This window comes from Grammomys surdaster, unplaced genomic scaffold (assembly GCF_004785775.1).
Source record: "Grammomys surdaster isolate TR1022 unplaced genomic scaffold, NIH_TR_1.0 188, whole genome shotgun sequence".
NCBI classification, from domain to species: Eukaryota; Metazoa; Chordata; class Mammalia; order Rodentia; family Muridae; genus Grammomys; species Grammomys surdaster.
This window is the reverse complement of record NW_021604633.1, coordinates 5,258,997-5,276,265: the sequence shown is the minus strand read 5'-3', so window position 1 is coordinate 5,276,265 and position 17,269 is coordinate 5,258,997. Positions and strand designations below refer to the sequence as shown.

General features: G+C 42.9%; 1 protein-coding gene across 5 annotated transcripts in view; it reads left to right on the top strand.

Annotated features, from left to right (window-relative positions):
• The window catches only part of Sntg2 (syntrophin gamma 2), a 199,965-nt gene that overhangs the window by 116,127 nt on the left and 66,569 nt on the right, over positions 1-17,269 (top strand). For 4 of the 5 annotated variants that reach the window (XM_028768843.1, XM_028768842.1, XM_028768844.1 and 1 more), the window contains 2 exons: positions 2,782-2,909; positions 15,831-15,960. In XM_028768843.1, coding sequence (XP_028624676.1) covers positions 2,782-2,909; positions 15,831-15,960 — 258 coding nt within the window. The remainder of the gene's footprint in view (positions 1-2,781; positions 2,910-15,830; positions 15,961-17,269) is intronic. The other variant, XM_028768845.1, reaches the window with a different exon arrangement.

Genomic DNA, 17,269 nt, shown 5'->3' with positions numbered 1-17,269 from the left:
GCAAAGGTGCAGATTTCTGATTTAGCTGGACTGTGTGACAAAGCAGAAATAACCTGACAGGGCGACAAGAGAGAGAGAGAGCCAGGAAGTCCAGGCTTTCCATTATCTTGCTGAATCCTCAGACACGAGTATGCAAGGGAAAGGCTGCTTAGGGAAAGGATAGGGAACCAAGGGGTTAGAGAGAAACAGAGATGATTGCTGTCAAATTGGATAACTCTGAGGTTTCCCTGTTCTTGGAGCGGAGGTACAGTTGATTCTCTGGACATCCAGCTGAGTATCCAGAGAGGTGACACCTTAGACACGTCCCTTTGTCATCACAACTGTGGAATGCTTCAGGAGTCCCCGTGCTGTCCCAGCTTCTGGTGTGATGTTTTCATGGCAGCATTCGGCCTCCCTGGTAGATAAATGTGTCTCAACTGCTTATAGAAGCCACTGCCTCTGAACAAAGAATATACCATCGCCGACAAGGAGGCAGGTTCAGCTCAGCCTGATGTAGCTAGATATGAGATTTGTAGGGATTTGGCTGGAAGAATCATAACCATCAACGTAGTTTTCAGTATTCTGGATTGCTGGGGTGAGTAGAAAGTCTAAAATGTTTTACTTAATCTGTGTGTGCTAAGAGAAAAGCACATTTCCAACAGTTACTATTCTTGTTAGCATATTCTTCTTTTCACAAAAAAATAAAATAAAACCTGTTTCCTATTTCCTGAGTAATTATCAGAGCATAGTGCTGATTGAGAATGCAAAACAGGAAGCCTGGCAGGGCTCCTCTGGTATGTGACCCTTTTGGATACAATGCAAGGAGGTAAATCCAATTGTCCCTTCATAATTATTGTATCACAGCTGCTGTGCTCGGTGTCTGTAGATTTGCACCTCATTCTGGCTGTTGCTTCCTTAATAAAGTGTTTTATTTCATTAAGTAATCTGCAGATTTGGGAGGGCTGGAAGTAGACATCGTCGGGTTAATGTGGTTGGCCCCAGAGGTTATTCAGAGTCTGTTCTTCTGGAGGGTGTCCACTCGGCTGACACCTCTCCACACCAGGTTTCTTGGGGTTTATGGAGCTTCCTTGATGCCTGTTAGCAGTGCCCAAGGGTGAGCTTCCAAAAAAGTTAGTGCCATTTCACAGTCAATGACACACACCCCACCCCCTGCTATGACCAAGTCCTAGTCCACATGGCTGTATACATGTGTGCACAGCCAGGTAATTAGACTTTTTCCAGGAGCTCACAGTCTGTCCTCCTGTGGGCAGAGCACATGGTTGCTCTCCACATCTCCAAAGATGTATCTCTTTGGCCTCAAGCCCACCAGGCAAGTAGACCAAGCAACTTCACCAAACCCAGACCTGTGCAGTAGGGCTCCTGGCTCAGTTTCCCGGGCAGTTCCTCACCTGAAGGCCTGAGATCAAAGGAGAAGCCACAGAATATGGGACGGGCTGACTGCAATGAACACATTCTCTCAAGAAGGGAGATGGAGAGAAGGTAGAATGTTTCCCACTCCATAGTGACTCTAAAATGGGCAGGCATAAGTGGCCAGGCCCAGGATGACAATGTGTCCTCATCCTTGAGAATCCTGTTCTATGGGCCTCACTCAGATCTGTCCCTCAACATCTTTCTTTCTCATCAGAAGTGCCTTGTATTTTCAGCTAAATGACTTGTCTGGCTTCCACCCTTTCTAGCTCTGGGGACTTGATTATTTTGTTGTTTGTTCTCTTCATACCAGATCCATGATTCTCTTAAAACTTGTTTTATAAGTGTTGTGTTTTATAAATAGATAAGGAGAGAAGGAATATGTTTATGGATGTATAGTCAGGTGTGTGGGTAGGGGGTGCCTTTGTGAGCCCATGCTGAGGCATGGGGAGGGGAGTTAAGAGGGTAGCAGCAACAGAGAAAGGCAGAGGGGGGGGGGGAAGTCCCAGCCATGAGTACATGGAGAGAGAGGGGGAAAGAGGGAATGGGGAGAGAGGGGAAGCAGGAACAAGAGAGCAAGAGAGAGAGGAGGGAACAAGAAGCCCCTCTTATAATGATGAATCAGGCACACCTGTCTGTTGCCAGGTAACTGTGGGGCAGAGCCTAGACTAAATGCTAACAAAAAGGACATTTTATGAGTCAACTTTTACCCATTCCATTAGACAAAGTTCTGCCCTGGCTCCCTTCAAAGATACCTATTGTCTGAGGCTGAAAGCCATGTCCTTGAATATTCCAAAGCCTGAAAATTAAGTGAGAAGAGCTATCATCACTCCCTTAGGGACTGTGTCCTTTCAAGTTGAGAAAAGAGGAATAACTTCACATCTTTCTAAATTCTAGCAAAGACACTCAAGACCCCCTATGCCCATGATGGCCTAGAACTATGTCTCATATAACTGGGATTCATTTGCCATTGGTAGAGGCAATTTCATTTTGGCCCACATTACAGCATCTCTGACATTCACTGGCTCAGCTGGTTTTGACCAACTTCCTCCTGAGGCTTCAAATTTTTAAGTAAGGAAGATCTGTCATGGCTGTGAGATCCTCCTCAAATGCAGTTCTCTCTGCCCTCTCCATTAGCTTTCTTCACTTTAAAAAAAAAAAGAAATGTTCTTTAAAACATATTTTTAAAAGCTTTGTATTCAAGTATGAGTGCTGCTTTCTCTCTGAATCCCTGAGAAGTTATCTTGAATGTTTTCATCAGTGGAAGTGGGCTGATCTGAGTTTGTGGGAGTGGTGCCTCAGCTGCCTGCAAGCCTCTCAAGGACAGTGTGGTGATTGGTCCTGTGATGACTGACTCTTGGTTATTTTGCACAGGCTCCATCATCACCTTCCTCGCCCATAGCTAATGAACCAAAGTATGAGAAGCGTTGGCTAGACACCCTGTCAGTCCCTTTGTCTATGGCTCGGATCTCCAGATACAAAGCTGGAACGGAAAAGCTCAGGTATGTAATCGACATCAGAAGTGAGAAAAACTGATGAATCTGGCTTTGTGGGGAAGTCTGGCAAACCCCATGTTATACAATTCTATCTGCTGCTTCAGTGTCTAATGGCACTGTTGGCAGGCACAGGCATTGTCTCTGTGAGAGAGCATTTGAGGAAGTGTTGAAGGCCAAGAGGAAGGCGGCACAGAAGCAGTTGGAGTGACTGATTTTGTTTTAAACGGGAACTATTCTCTCTTCTACCAAGAGCAATTGTCAGTGATCGAGAAATAGTCCAAGAAGAACTTCTGTCTTCTGCTTTAAATGTCAATAGAATAGGTTCAATTGTAAAAGATTGTATGCTTTTCTAAATTGCAAATAGATATTGAAAAGCCATTTAAACTCATTGATCTTCAGTTTTTGTATTAATAAAGAAAGGAGGTTAGGCTAGCTTCTGTGTTCAATAAATGCTACTAGTTTAGAAGCCCTGTTATTATGGAGTTTCAAGATGAATCTACGAAGGCTCATGTATCCTTCTTCTGGATAATCTGATGGGCTAGGGCTCCTTGCTTGAGTTTGTAGACAAGCCAGATATTGAGAGCAGCGCCCAGCTTAAAATTAGCAAAGGCATACCATAAATATCTTGTTGTCAATTGAGCTTTGTCTGTCATGAAATCCGTGTCTGTGGTTGTAGTGTTTGATATGTGGTATGAGCGCCGTGTGTATTCGGAGTTGCACTGTGTGATTGGTGGAGTGAGTATGTGTGTGTTTATGGGTGTCTTTTATATTGATGCATAATGACCTATGTAGTCATAGAGCTCCGTGTGATATTTAAACACACACAATATGTGGTGATCAAATTAGCATAATTTCCTCAAGTTTTTTTTGTTAGTGGTGGAGAGAAGGCTTAGTGGTTAAGAATCTACACTGTACTTCCAGAGCACTTAAGTCTGATCCCAAGCACCCACGCTGAGCATCTTATAACCACTTGTGACTCCAGCTACAGAGAATCTTAGCACTGGCTTCTGGCTTCCACAGGCAACTGTGTACATACCCTACAGACTCCCAACATTCAAATGCACAATTTAAAATGAAAAACAAACTTTTTAATTTGCTAAATGTGGGAACAAATGGGTGTAAGTACCAGCAGAGGACAAAAGGGGGCGCCAGATCTCCTGAACAGGGATTACAGTAGGTTGTTAGCACCTAATGTGGCTGCTCTTTAGAGTGTGGACATTTGGTAAGAATAATTTTCCAAATCCATGAAAACTCAATGTAGCTACATCTATTTTTACCTTCTTTACTTTCCTTCACCAATGTTTCATGGATTTCAGTGAATAGGTCCTGATCTTCCTTAAGTTTACTACTTTATTATTTTGTGAAGGGTATTATTACAGAGGGGATTGTTTCTTTTAATTTCTTTTTATGCTGTTTATTCCTCATATTTAGAAACACTAGTGATTTATGTATGTCGATATCGTATCTTCTGGCTGTAGTGAGTCCATGTACCAGTTTGAATGGCTTGTATGTATGTGTGTGTATGCATGTGTGAAGTCTTTGTGAAGTTTTCTTATGTCCAGAATCAAGTAATCAGCAGAGAGTATTACATTTCTTTCTTTCCTGTATGGATGTGTATTAGGTTTCCCTTTTTTCTTGCCATCTTTCTGTTTAGTACTTCTAATACTATACAGAAGACCAGCAGTGACAATGGACATTCTTCTCTTGTTCCCAATTATAAAGGAAATTTTCATCATTTTATCACTGAGTATTATGTGTACTGTGGGTTTTTTTTTTTTTACACTCCTTGGTTTTGTTGACCAGTTTTTTGAGAATTTTTTTTTTATTATATTGAATTTTTCCAAGTGTTTCTTTTGTCTCCATTGAAATGGTCATGCATTTGTACCCTTCATTCATTTGGCCTGGTGTGTCCTGTTTATTATGTGTGCTTAACTATCCTTTTATCTCAAGGACAAATTCAAGTTGGCTACATAAATGGTCATTTGTTATTGTGTGGAATTTGTTTGTTAATGTGTGTGTATTCCTCACAGCTCATAGTAGTATTCTTGTAGTGTCTTTGTCTGGCTTTGGGGTCAGACGAATGGTAGCAATAGTCTTTCTGAAGTTACCTTAGTTATTTTCTATCTTCTTTAATTCTTTGGAAGAGTTTAAGAAGTGTTAGTGTTTTCTTTTCTTTTGTTTTGTTTGGTTTTGGTTATGGTGGTGGTAATGGTGGGTTTTGTTGGTGGTGGTGGTTGGTTGGCTAGATTTCTCTTGCCAGTAGGTCCTCACATTTTCTTAGATGAGAATACAAACTCTTAATCCACCCTCCTTAATGGCCCATTAAGAGTTTCTGCCTCACTACGGTTCAGTGTTGGCCATCTGTGTGTCTCTAGGAACGTATCTTCTAGATTACCTTAACATTCTAGATTATCCAGATAGTTGGTATAAGTGGTCCCCAGCTGCTGCATACAATCCTTTCTGTTGCTACAGATCATTCATAATACCTTCTTGTTGGTTTCTGATTTGTGACTTCTTTTTTAAATCTCTCAAAATTTTTATCAATTTTATCTTTCAAAAAAAAGCAACTTCTAGTCTTACTATGGTTTCAGTTGCCTTTCCTTTATTTCTTGTCTGTTTTTATTGTTCTTGTTTGTTTGGGGGAGAAATACAGGTACATACATATGCACCACAGACAGACAGACAGACACACACACACACACAGACACAGGCACACACACACACACAGGCACACACACACACACAGGCACACACACACACACGTTAGTTTTAGTTTCTTTTCTAAGTAAACTGAGACAGGTTTTTCTGCACAAGATTTGCAGGGAGAATGACCCTATGCCCTTCCCCCCGCCCCCCAGTGCTGTGCAGAGCCACATGTTGATGTTGTTGTTGCTGCTATAGATCTTGAATATACTATATTTGGTGTGTGTGTGTGTGTGTGTGTGTGTGTGTGTGTTATAAAGGGACTTTATTAGATTGGCTTACCCTCTTGGGACCAGTAGTCCAGTGCTTTTTTGCACATAGAGGGACATAAGACCTGGTAGTTGTTCAGTCCATTAAACTAGAAGCCTCAAGAACTCCCACCCAGCATCAAAGCTGAGGAGTTCCCAGAAGAATTAATGGTGTTTAAAACTGACCTTAATACTTGCATGAAATTAAAATGGTATAAAAGCAAAAAGGAGAAGGAGGGATGGGATGGGGGGGGGAAGGGATAACATCTGAACTGTAAATAAATAAAATATCCAATTAAAAAAAGAAGAAAATGTCTTTACATCTTCAAAAAAAAAGGAAGAAGCTAGAGTGTGGTGTCACTGGAGAATGCTGGCAACAGTGATAAACACACTCTGTAGGAAGGCATCAGGCAGGCGCTGCTTTTCTCTCAGACCTCTTTTATCCGAGCCACATACTGGCAGGTGCTTTCAACCCTGGGGCAGAGCTAGTGAGTGTTCACATTCATCCACCTTTGTGCATTATTTAACATTTTCTTCATAACAGATTGAGGAATCCCTTTAGCACTCCCGTGATTGTCATGGTGATAAAATCCTTCAGCCTTTAGTCTAAAGGACAACTTTGCAGGCATTGTGTTCTCAGTTGGCGTAACTGACACCGTAAATGCAGTAGCCGAACCCCATCCTGACACTCATGGTTTCTCCTGAGAATTTGACCAAGAATCTGAGGACTGATCCCTTATACATGATACTTTCGTTCGCTTCTGCTGCTTCAGAGTTCTCCCTTTTGAGAATTCGATGAATACAGTTGCCTGTGCCATTTTGAATTGATTACTCTAGGGGTATTTCAAGATTTCTGGATCTGGATGTCTGCATGTCTCCCAAGATTCAGGATGTTTCCAGACACTGCTTTCAACTATTACTTCTTTTCTTTCCACGTGGAACTCCCGTCAGTGTATCCGAAAGTATCCCTTCTCCTGTCAGTGTGTATCTGAAGGTATCCCTTCAGCCTACCATTATTTATTACTCTTTTGTTTTACGTTCCTGCTTTCCCCTCTAATTGTCTTATTAAAGATAACCTGCATTTTACCTCACTAACTTTGACTTTTGCACAATTAAGTCAGCTGTTTAAACTGCATCTGCAGTGGAAGCAACGGTTGATGGTCATCAGAGTTCTAAAGCATAAGCATCCAGTGTTACCCTGGATATGACAGGCTGCCCCAGGACTGTGAGGTCTATGGGGATGGTGATAGGGATTTCATACTGCAAACCTGGAACTGGGTTTATTGAATGGAATGTCTTCCTCTGAGTCGCTAGGTGATACTGATGAAATACTAGAAAGCTTCCTAGGTATCTGTGCTACTCTGGTCTGTGGTTGAAAGGAAACCACAGCTGTAAGACCTGGAGCCTAGGTATAGGGCCATCTCAAGATCCTGCAGAGCACTGTGTGAAACATTTCCATCCAATCTTGTGGAGGCAAGCCTTTCTTAGTACAAGAAGAACTGGAATTGAAATCCAAGGCTTGAAATCACAGAAGGTTTACGGTAGAATGGTGGCAGACAAGCCTTCCCTAGAGACTTTGTAAGTTTCTCCCTCTGGAACTTTGGCTGGATATAGATAGTCCCAGGCTATAGATGAGAAGTGTTTATTTGAGTTCCTCACCTGTCAAGATCTACTGGGAACTAAGACCCTCAGGCCTGGCCCAGTATCAGAAGTCGGTGGGTCCCCCTTGTGGGTTGCTTTGTTCCTGGCTCATAACCCAAGGAGCTTCAAGAACACTCAAGGACCATTTAGCATCTGCTATGACAAAGTCATGGTACAGCTGGCCATGTCTTCTTCTAGGTCCATCTGTTTGTAGGACACAGATGATCAGATCATCTTCGATGGCCCTGATCTTAGACTCTTCCCTTGCTGGATGGTTTCAGAAACAGGCTCTGAGCCAGATATGGATGTGACCAAGCCCTTTGGGTCTTTTTTGACTATCTTTAAATTATTCCACACAAGCAGAAATTGATTATTCAGTAAGAATTTTAGGGCAGGATACATTGATATGAAACTAATTCATAACAACAACCTGGTATGTTCTCAGAGGGTCTCCCCAGAGGACACAGCAGGCTCATCTCTGTAAGGGCAGAAAGGAAGGTGTCTAGGACCCTTTAGCCATGCTGCATTACAGACTGCTCAGCCCTGGATGCAACTTTGAGTCTTGGGCTAGCTACCAAGATGCCTCTCTCACACCCACATCTTGACTACTGATGCTACAAAGAAGGCAAGCTACTTGTGGAGTGAATAAAGCTATTGTTTTTCTTAGCTTTATCAACCTGATTGTTTTTTACTGCAGAACAAATCAGTAAAATCATAGCAGCTGACACATGACAATCACTGTCTCTTAGTGCTTTTCAGTTAGGAGCCATCCTGGCTTAGATGGTCATTGTTTGGTTCATGCTAGATTAGGATCAAGGTATCGGTCTAGCTGGTCCACTTCAAAGCTAAAAAGGAAGAAAAATATTTATGCCAGCAAACCATCAATAATCTTTCTAACAGTGAAGAAGCTGTAGAACTAAGCAGAGAGTTTGTAAAGCCCAGAGGCAGTTTCTGTGGGAAGAGAGCTCTGAGGGTGGTTTGTGAGAAGCATGCAGGCTGGCACCTAGGGTCACCCTTGGGTGCCCTCTGGGGGCTTCGATGGTGCTGCTTTCAGGTGCTCCCACCTGAGCTTTATTCTGGCTGAACAGAGGGAAGAGAGGCAAGGTGAACACTTCACTGATTCCTCAGATGGTTTTGAGAAAGCAGCATAAAGCCTAACTGTAGGCACAGAGGGACTGAGAGACACCTTGAGCAGATGAAGGGTGTTAGGAGCGTAAGACCAAAATGAAGGAAGATAGTTCAGGTTTGAGTGGCTGTCCCCTAAGAAGAGCAGTTAATCTTCATTGTCAAGTTGGATGGATCTATACTCTATATGTCTATAAAGAGATGGGCCTCTGGGAAGGTCCATAATATGTCAGGAAATAAGGCATTCCTTTTTATAAATTCAGTAGCTACCAGGTCCGCAGCCTCTCCAGAATACAGCCGCTGTTAGACTACCCAGTCCAAACATTTTAAGGCAATCTAATAAAACTTCCTGGTAAATATGTAATATAGAATACACACCACACACATTTGTAAGTATATATACTGGAGCTGTTTCTCTAGAGACCCCTAATGCACAAAGCTAAACAGTGCAGGAGCCCACACTCACCCACTGTCCTGCGTTACATGACTCTTTCCAAGAGTCACAGTCTCTATCTTCCCATACAAAGGTGTGGCCCATTTCCACACCTCTTGTTTCATTCTGGCCTTGAAAAGCATAAGGAGTCATTGACCTTGTTCCTTCTGCACATCAGGAAAGGGGAACAGCAAGGCAAGGGGAAAAGAGAATGGAAGGAAGTGAAGGCTGCAAGGTTGGGTCCTGCTGCCCCATCTGCCCAGGTTCTACAAATAACAATAAAGTTTTGTTTCGTAAGTTAGAGTAAAACCCCATTTATTCTGAAGTGCTCACCTTACATAAGAAGAGTCAGTGAGGACCAGATGGGCTTTGCAGAGTCAAAACAGAATTAGGCACGTTGCAGATAAGCATGTTTTACAAAGTGATAGTGCAAAATCACAATTACCCTGATAATTGCTTTGATCTGCTTTGCAAAAAAAAAAAAAAAATGGTGCCATGTTTAAAAATTCATTCAAAAAAAAAAAAGCTTCTCTGTAGAATGTGTCAGGCAGTCAAGGCCTCCCACAGTATAGTGTTCTCAAAGCCTGTGAGCCTTGGGTTGCCAGCTTCAGGTAGTGCGCAGAAGCAGAGCCCTGAACACCACTCATCTCCATAGGAAGAGGAGCCTGCTGTGAGATTGAGGATTTTAGTGTATGACAGTGAAGGTCATTTCTTCATGGGGAGTTGTCAGTACTGGGGCCCCCATGGTCGTCACCTAGTTGCATGTTTATTCTGAAGGTTGTCAATGACTGAGCGGCGCTTTATCTCTCCCACAACCGTGGAATCTCCCGTTGTTATCAGGTAGTTGTGTTGGATGCTTTGGCAGAGGAGCAGCTGCTTTGCTTTTCTTCTGTTCTCCTAGATCTCATTCCGTCCTATCCAGAAAGGGCTCCTCTCTGCCTGGGGACCTCACAACCTTGCCAGCAGCAAACAGGTGGTGGGATTGCCATTTCACTCTCAGTGAACTGTCTATAAATCCACAGAGAACCTCGTTCTGTAGACAGAAGACTGATGGAAAGAGATAAAGCCTTGCTACATGGGTTCCTGACACCTGCTGTGCTACAGCTGTTTAGTGGGATCAGTATTCTGCAGAAGCCACAGATATTCTTCTGAGTCTACACTTTAGTCTACTGCCTTGGCTAGTGACCACTTGTGTATAGTTGCCCTGATCTGAGTCCCTGAAGTTAGGTCCAGAAGCAAAATGCTTCTGCAACTGTCCCCTTAGCAACCCCCACACTCCTGCCCTGCTGCCTCAACCAGCCATCGTTCTTCCAGATGTGACTCACTTCCACCCTCTGTGTCTGACGCCCTCAGCCTGTGTCTGCCTCTCCCCATGCATCAAATATCAGCTTCTCCATGTAGAATCTTTCATTTCTATCTCTGGGGATTATTCATCTTGACTGTAAGGGATTAGTACCCTGTGTGCTGATGGATACTGAAGCCTCCACTTTCAGACACAAAGATCGCTTCTTAGCCGAGCAAGATAAACTCATCACAAGTCTTCCCATCTGAACGCTAAGTTGATTCTCCTTTCCTTTGTGTGTAGAGATTTAATAGGCTCTCAAGATCTGAAATGAAAATAAATAGGAAGAGGTTTTAAAGTTGGAGGAATTGAATCATAATAGATGAAAGAAGCATAGAGTGTGTATGACTTTCTCCCCAGAGCCTGCTCCTGGCTGCCCGCTGTGCTCACAAATCTTTCATCTCCTTCAGTGGCAGAGGCATGTGACTTCTCTAGTCCTGACTCACTGCTGTAAGCAAAGGCATTTTATCTTGACTCTATTCCTCAGTTTACCAGCTTCTTCATCTTTAAGAACTATGGAGTGGTTAAGAACTATGAAGTGGTTAAGAACTTTTCCCAGTGATAAAGGACCCATTCACTGGTTCTTATGCAGGAAAATTAATGCCAGGTCCGGCACCCTGGTTGGAAGAGGAGGTAAAGAAGGTTCTAGAGGCAATGACTCTCCCAGTGTAGATTAATCTGGCTCATTAGACAGAGTCTGAACCCTCGTGGGCTGCTGTGACAGAGCTGCACGGGCCAGGTGCCAGACAGCATCAGGGATCTGTCTCTCGTTGTGGAGCTCCAGGAGTCTCAGGTCAGGTATGGAGACTTGACCTGGTAATCCTGGGGACCCTTCTCACTTTTCTCTCACATGTAGGAAGTGACAATGGAGCTTCGTCTGGAGTCCTAAAATGGACACTGATGTTGACAGTTCTTTGGCTTGTGACTCATGAAGACCAAGTCTTTCCCAAGGACCATCTACCCAGATTTCTTCTTTAGAGTGAACTTTCTTCCTTATGTGGAGCTAAGAGGAGACTTCCCAAACTGTGCTTTACAAATACCCTCTGCTTCCTGCTCAGCATAGATGTGATCACAAGATGGTGAAGGGTTCTACCAACCAAGCAGTTTTCTAGCATAGAGTTTTGTTTTTGTTGTTGTTGTTTTTGTCTTGTTTGTCTTAACTTTGATAAAACCTGGTTCAAAGCGCTTGCCAGTTTACCCAGTAGCAGTGTGACTCCCATGCATCTTCAGTCTGTGGTCCTGTCCCAGAAGGAAAATGGAAAATGACAGCCACTAACTATCATAGCCAATGTAGAATGACCAAACCCAAAACAGAAACTAGGTCCAAATGAATAGTGAGGTTGGGAAAAAAATGAGCCATGTGCTCCTGGAAATAGCAGTTGCTATGGTTTCAGAGCATCGGATCTTATAGTTTCTCCAGATCAGATGTCTTTAATATCAGGTGCTAAGAGAGGTCTGGAGTCAGAAGCCCCTCCTCTCTCCCAGTGATGACTGTGGGTCCTTGCCTTTGCAGCCTGGCCTTATGAGTACACTTGGGTAAGTGGTTAACTTATATAAGTACAGTTTGTGTATCTCAATAATAACACCCTCATAGGGTGAGGATAACACCATTGCAATGTTTGAAAACTGATGCACAGTGTTTATTACAAAGGAAGGGTATCTGCCAGCTGGCTCTCCTTATTGTTCACTTTAAATACCATTGTTTGTTAGATGTGTAAAGTATCTTCCTATCCCCTCCCATGTTATTTAATCATTGACTTCAAAGACTTACAGAGACATACAAAGAGAATTAATATACTCTCGTTTGAAAAGCATTGTAATTCTTTGCACATTGTTGACCTATTTGAAAATACACATCAAAAGGGCAGAAATTCCCAACACCCATGTAACTCTAGCTACAGGTGATAGCCTTTAAGGATACTCATCTCCACATAGGAATGAACACATGTACACACATGCACAAAGAATAATCATTTTTTTAAAGGCAGAAATAGGAGAGTGGTATACAATTTTGTATTCTTTTCTTTTTTTTTAAACTACCCTCAAGGTATACTCTCAAGACAGGGTCTTGCATAACTATAGCTGAGGCTGGCCTTGAACTAATCCTCCTGGGGCGGCCCCCCCCCGCACTGGACCCAGTGAAATTCTTTGCTCATTTTCTCACTTCTATAAAAATCAATATAATTCTAGCCAGAAAACATTGCCCAAGGCTCCTGGAGCAGAATTTAAGCACCACATGGACTAAGAATTTATTTTCAATTTCTTGTCAGTATCTAAATAAAACAGAAAAGACACAAGTGACCAGAGAGTTTGTTTCAATGTTGAGCAATGTGCATAGTGTGGATGAATCCTAGCTTGTCCCAGCTCCATGAGCATCTGGGCAGTACAATTCCCTGATACATGAAGCCCTTTAATAAGCCAATATATTTATTGATGACGTTTTCTCAGAAAACACTTAAGGTATCATTTAGTGTTTGGTCTCGAGATGAAAAAGAGACTTCTAGTGGAACCAGTTAAAAAATAACAAATTTGGGAACTATGATCCAAATAAAGATAAAGGTTTAAAAATGAGGAATTTGATTGGCTGATCGAGTCATATCCCACCACAATTACTGAACTCTCATGTAGCATCAATATATTGCATTCAACTGGCTTTGAGATAATCTAATAGGTTTTCATTTGCAGAAGTCATAATCAGATTATATGGTCACTAACATGGGTGTGCAGTGATATTGGATGGTCAGCACCAGAGAATTCAGAAGTAGTTGCTACTCGAAATTCAACTGTTCCTTCAGCCTTACATGGCTTTTGCATGGCCTTTTGGTGAAAGTAGATGGCAGTTAACTGCTGACCATACAGGTGGATGCCACAGCTCCCTTGGAAGCAGTCTGTATCTTGGAGAGGAGTATCTTAGGGGTGCAAAACCTTGCTGAAGTAGGCACAGGATTTTGGGTCTCAGGATCCCTGGATGCTGAAGGAGCTGGATTCCAGCAGCGTGGAGAAAGAAAGGCAGCGGTCTCTATTTCAGGTGAGAGCTCAAGTATACTGTGGCAGATTTCTAGCCATCTTCCATATCCTTAATCAATAGGTTTTTTTCCTGATGTAGACATAAATTTTACATAATACTTTCATAAAACATAATCAAATCCTGTTAAAATTCTTTTGTCCTATTAACTGAGATTCCACTGATCCAAACAAAGGACTGGACTTTACTCCATCATCATAGGTCTTCAAACATTGGCCTGGGTAGATGGTACCCTCCCACTGACAAATGCTCCAGAGCCCTGGAGTATGCTTGTTTTCCTATTTGTCTGAAAAATGAATAGAGTCCAGGTTCACTTTCTTCTATTCTAGATTGAATTTATCACCTTCTTTGTAACCTCCTTCAGGCTCTTGATCATTTTTATGAGAAAGCTTTAGAATATTGGTCTGACATTTTGCTATTTTAATATCCATGTGTTTAGTAGTTGAGCACTTTGGACTTTTGCAAGAGCCTAGTTGCAATGCTTCTTCATGTTTCTTGTGTTATAATTTGCACATCTGTTGGTTTGCATATCTTTTCTATATTTGGGGGCAGTAGGAGTCTTCACATCTGGTGTACAGAGAACGTCAGTACCCCAACACTTGTTTCTGTTGCAGAAATCTTTCTTTGGGTGCTGGCTTTTGGGGAAGCATGCCAGGCTAGCATCTCCACACTGTCAGGCAGTCTTGCTGTCCTCTCTGCTTGTTGTCCCTTCTCCAGCTGCTATGCTGACCAAGTTGTTCTATGGTGAGCTAAGTCCTTCTCATAGCCTAACCCTGCACAGTGGGCAGCTCACATGCTCTATTTCTAAACAAGACGTATCCCTAGTGCCCACACTTGACTGTTCCACCGCCTACTCCCAGCTCTACTTGGGAAGCATCACAGGAAAACAGATGGCCCAAGCTATGTCCCTGGTCTGGCCTTCCACACATGCTGGGTCCAGTTACTCCAGCACAGCTGCCAAATAACACAGCTATACTTCTGTGCATTCAGCCAAACCTTGGGTGCATTGTTGATTCCTCCTTGTCCTGTGATCTGAGTCTAATCTCTACACTAATTTCCCCTCCTGCCACCTACCCAGGCTGGCTCCCCTAAGCATTCTCCTTGCCTGGTTTCTCCAGCAGTTAACAGTTTTCTCTCCTATTCCACACTGTCCCTTTGGCCCATTTACAACACATTTTTATTTTTTTGTAAATTTTTCATCCATTTCTCATCATTGTGTCATTTCTTTGCTCAGGGCCTCTCAGTGACTTCCTAGTGCAGTTAGAATAAGCTCCATGCCCTTGCGATGTCCAAAATAAACAGAAGGACGGATTTTTAATACTGTCCTGTGTCACACAGAGAAAGTAATAATTTGTCACGCAGGTCTACGGCGTCTATACCTTGGAACCAAGGAACAAGGAACCTTAAAATGAAGGAGTCAGAGACAAATGGCTCTAGCTGGAAGACACAATTGAGAGAAAGCAACTAGAAACATTTATGAAGGCAGAGGTGACTGGCTTGAATGTGCTTGGCACATTCCCCTCAGCCATTCCGTCAGCCACCTGCACCTCCACTTTAAACTCACCTCCACCTCTGGCAACACCTTCAGGAATGCATTCATCACCCTTCATAGTCCACCAGGCTGGAAAATCAGCTGGAAATAATTAGATGCTTCATTCTCTTTCAAGAACTGCTTGTTAAGGTTGGAACCGTCAGGGATCTCTGTTTTCAAAGGAAAGCTTACTCACTCATGGGAAGCTGTTTTGAGAGCTGCTCACACATGGAAAGTCTGGGTAGCTCTCCTCCCTTATGCCCTCCCACATTGCTTAGCAGAACTCATACCCGAGAGGTTATTACAACACAGTTGAGGGTGGACTGTAAATGGATACATGTACAGTATGGGTTTTAAGGACTTCACAACAAGGATAGTTACTGGGGCTTGACTTAGCCTTATGTCAATCACCTTCCTGTGAGTTCATACTGAAGCAAGGCCCCGAGGCTTCTCTGGAGCCCTGATATGGATCTTAAGCTCATACAATGGGACATCCCAGTCCCTATCAGCACTGAGTGTGTTGATGTTTAATGGCATGTTAGGTTTCAGGTGGCAGGTGGGCTTCAAACTAATTGCAGCTATGATGCCTATAAATTGATAGAAATCTCTACGATTTCAACCAAAGCAAGCCTTCTTTCCCATCAGACCTGCCTATTGAATTAGAAACAGTTCTTAGGGAGTTCAGTATGGATTTTCACTTTGGTAAGGCTAGCCTGTTATACCTGTTGACTAGAAGATTAAGACTGTCTGCTTTTTCCCAAGTGTGTCACATCTGAGCATAGCACGGCAAGTACTGGAAGTGCCTGGCCCCTGCTGGACTCCCAACCAGGTATTATTCTTCAGCTGACTGGCTCCCTGGTGTCTTCCCTCCTGCTGCAGGTCCAGTGCATTGGAGGTGCTGGCCCTGGATGGAGCCAGCACAGGAGTCCTTCAATTCTCCACTGCCCAGGACTGTGCTGACTGGTTGCGTGCAATCTCAACCAACATCAGTGACCTGATGCTTCAACATGTGAGCATAAAGTCCAGGACTTACTCCCTCTCTTCTTTGCATTAGCAGTAATGATGAGAAGCTTCCAAGGATAATTAACCCACTGAAAGGTTAGGTCTGCATATAGAACATAAACTTGTTTCAACAGATCGAACATCCAACTTAAGTAATTAAAACCTAACCTATTAATGTGTTTAGATACACATTTGGAAACTTCCAGGCTAGTTCCTTCTGTCTCTATATCCTTTTCTTCCCATTCTCTCTCTTGCCACATACAGACACAGGAATCTCTCTCTCTGTCTCTCTCTGTCTCTCTCTGTCTCTCTCTGTCTCTCTCTCTCTCTCTCTCTCTCTCTCTGTGTGTGTGTGTGTGTGTGTGTATCCAACCATCTTAACACAATGTGTACAATATAGCATTTTTATTTGGATAAGTTACTAATTTCCTCTGGCTGCCTCAAGTGTGTGCACACATATACATGAGCACATACATTTATACACACACACACACACAAGCATTTATTTAAAAATAAAAAGGGCATACCTAACCAAAGACATATACTGTGTCTAACTGAAGACATCTGGGCCAGAAAGAAGCATTCTGTGCCTTGGGTGATATGTTTAATGTTAAAAGTCAGTAATATTTGTAAAAGAAAAAAAAAAGATGAACTGAGGAAGAGAGCATCAACTCCTCGTTAAGTCTCTCGTAAAGTACTGCAAGCTGTAGCCATGTAGCTGTGGCAGGATTGGTCCATAGCCAAGGGCTTGGACCAGTTCCCATCTTCGCTCCCTCCCAATACCCATGCTGCATATTCGCTCCACATTCCTTTATCTGCTCTTGGCTGCTTGATGCAACCTGTGATCCTCTACATCCCACAGCCCAGTGCCTGCTGTCCCCTCATTCCTCTCCTCCTGCCTTGTCCTAGCCATTGCTGGACAGAAGTTGGCTGAATAATCTGAGATGTTTAGAGATGTGATCGGATGTGAGATTTCTTCTCTGAAGGCATGAAAGCCATCATTATGCTGGTAGATAAATAAACACCTTCCTACAGTCTCAGTTTTAATACTCTATACTTTGAATCCCTGTGGTACTGGATGGATAGATTTTTTTAATTAAATAACTAAATAGATAAATAGGCAAACAGAAAGGAGACAAGTGGGCCTGGATTAACATTTGAAGTAATGCCAGTGCGTAGAGTTCTCATGATTAGGTGACTGTCACAGGTGACCCTGGGCAGCATGGCAGGGCAGACATGTGGGCTCACAGCCCTGGGTGACTCTTCCTCTGAACTTCCATTTCTTCACTGGTAAAATTGTTGAAACTGATATCTAC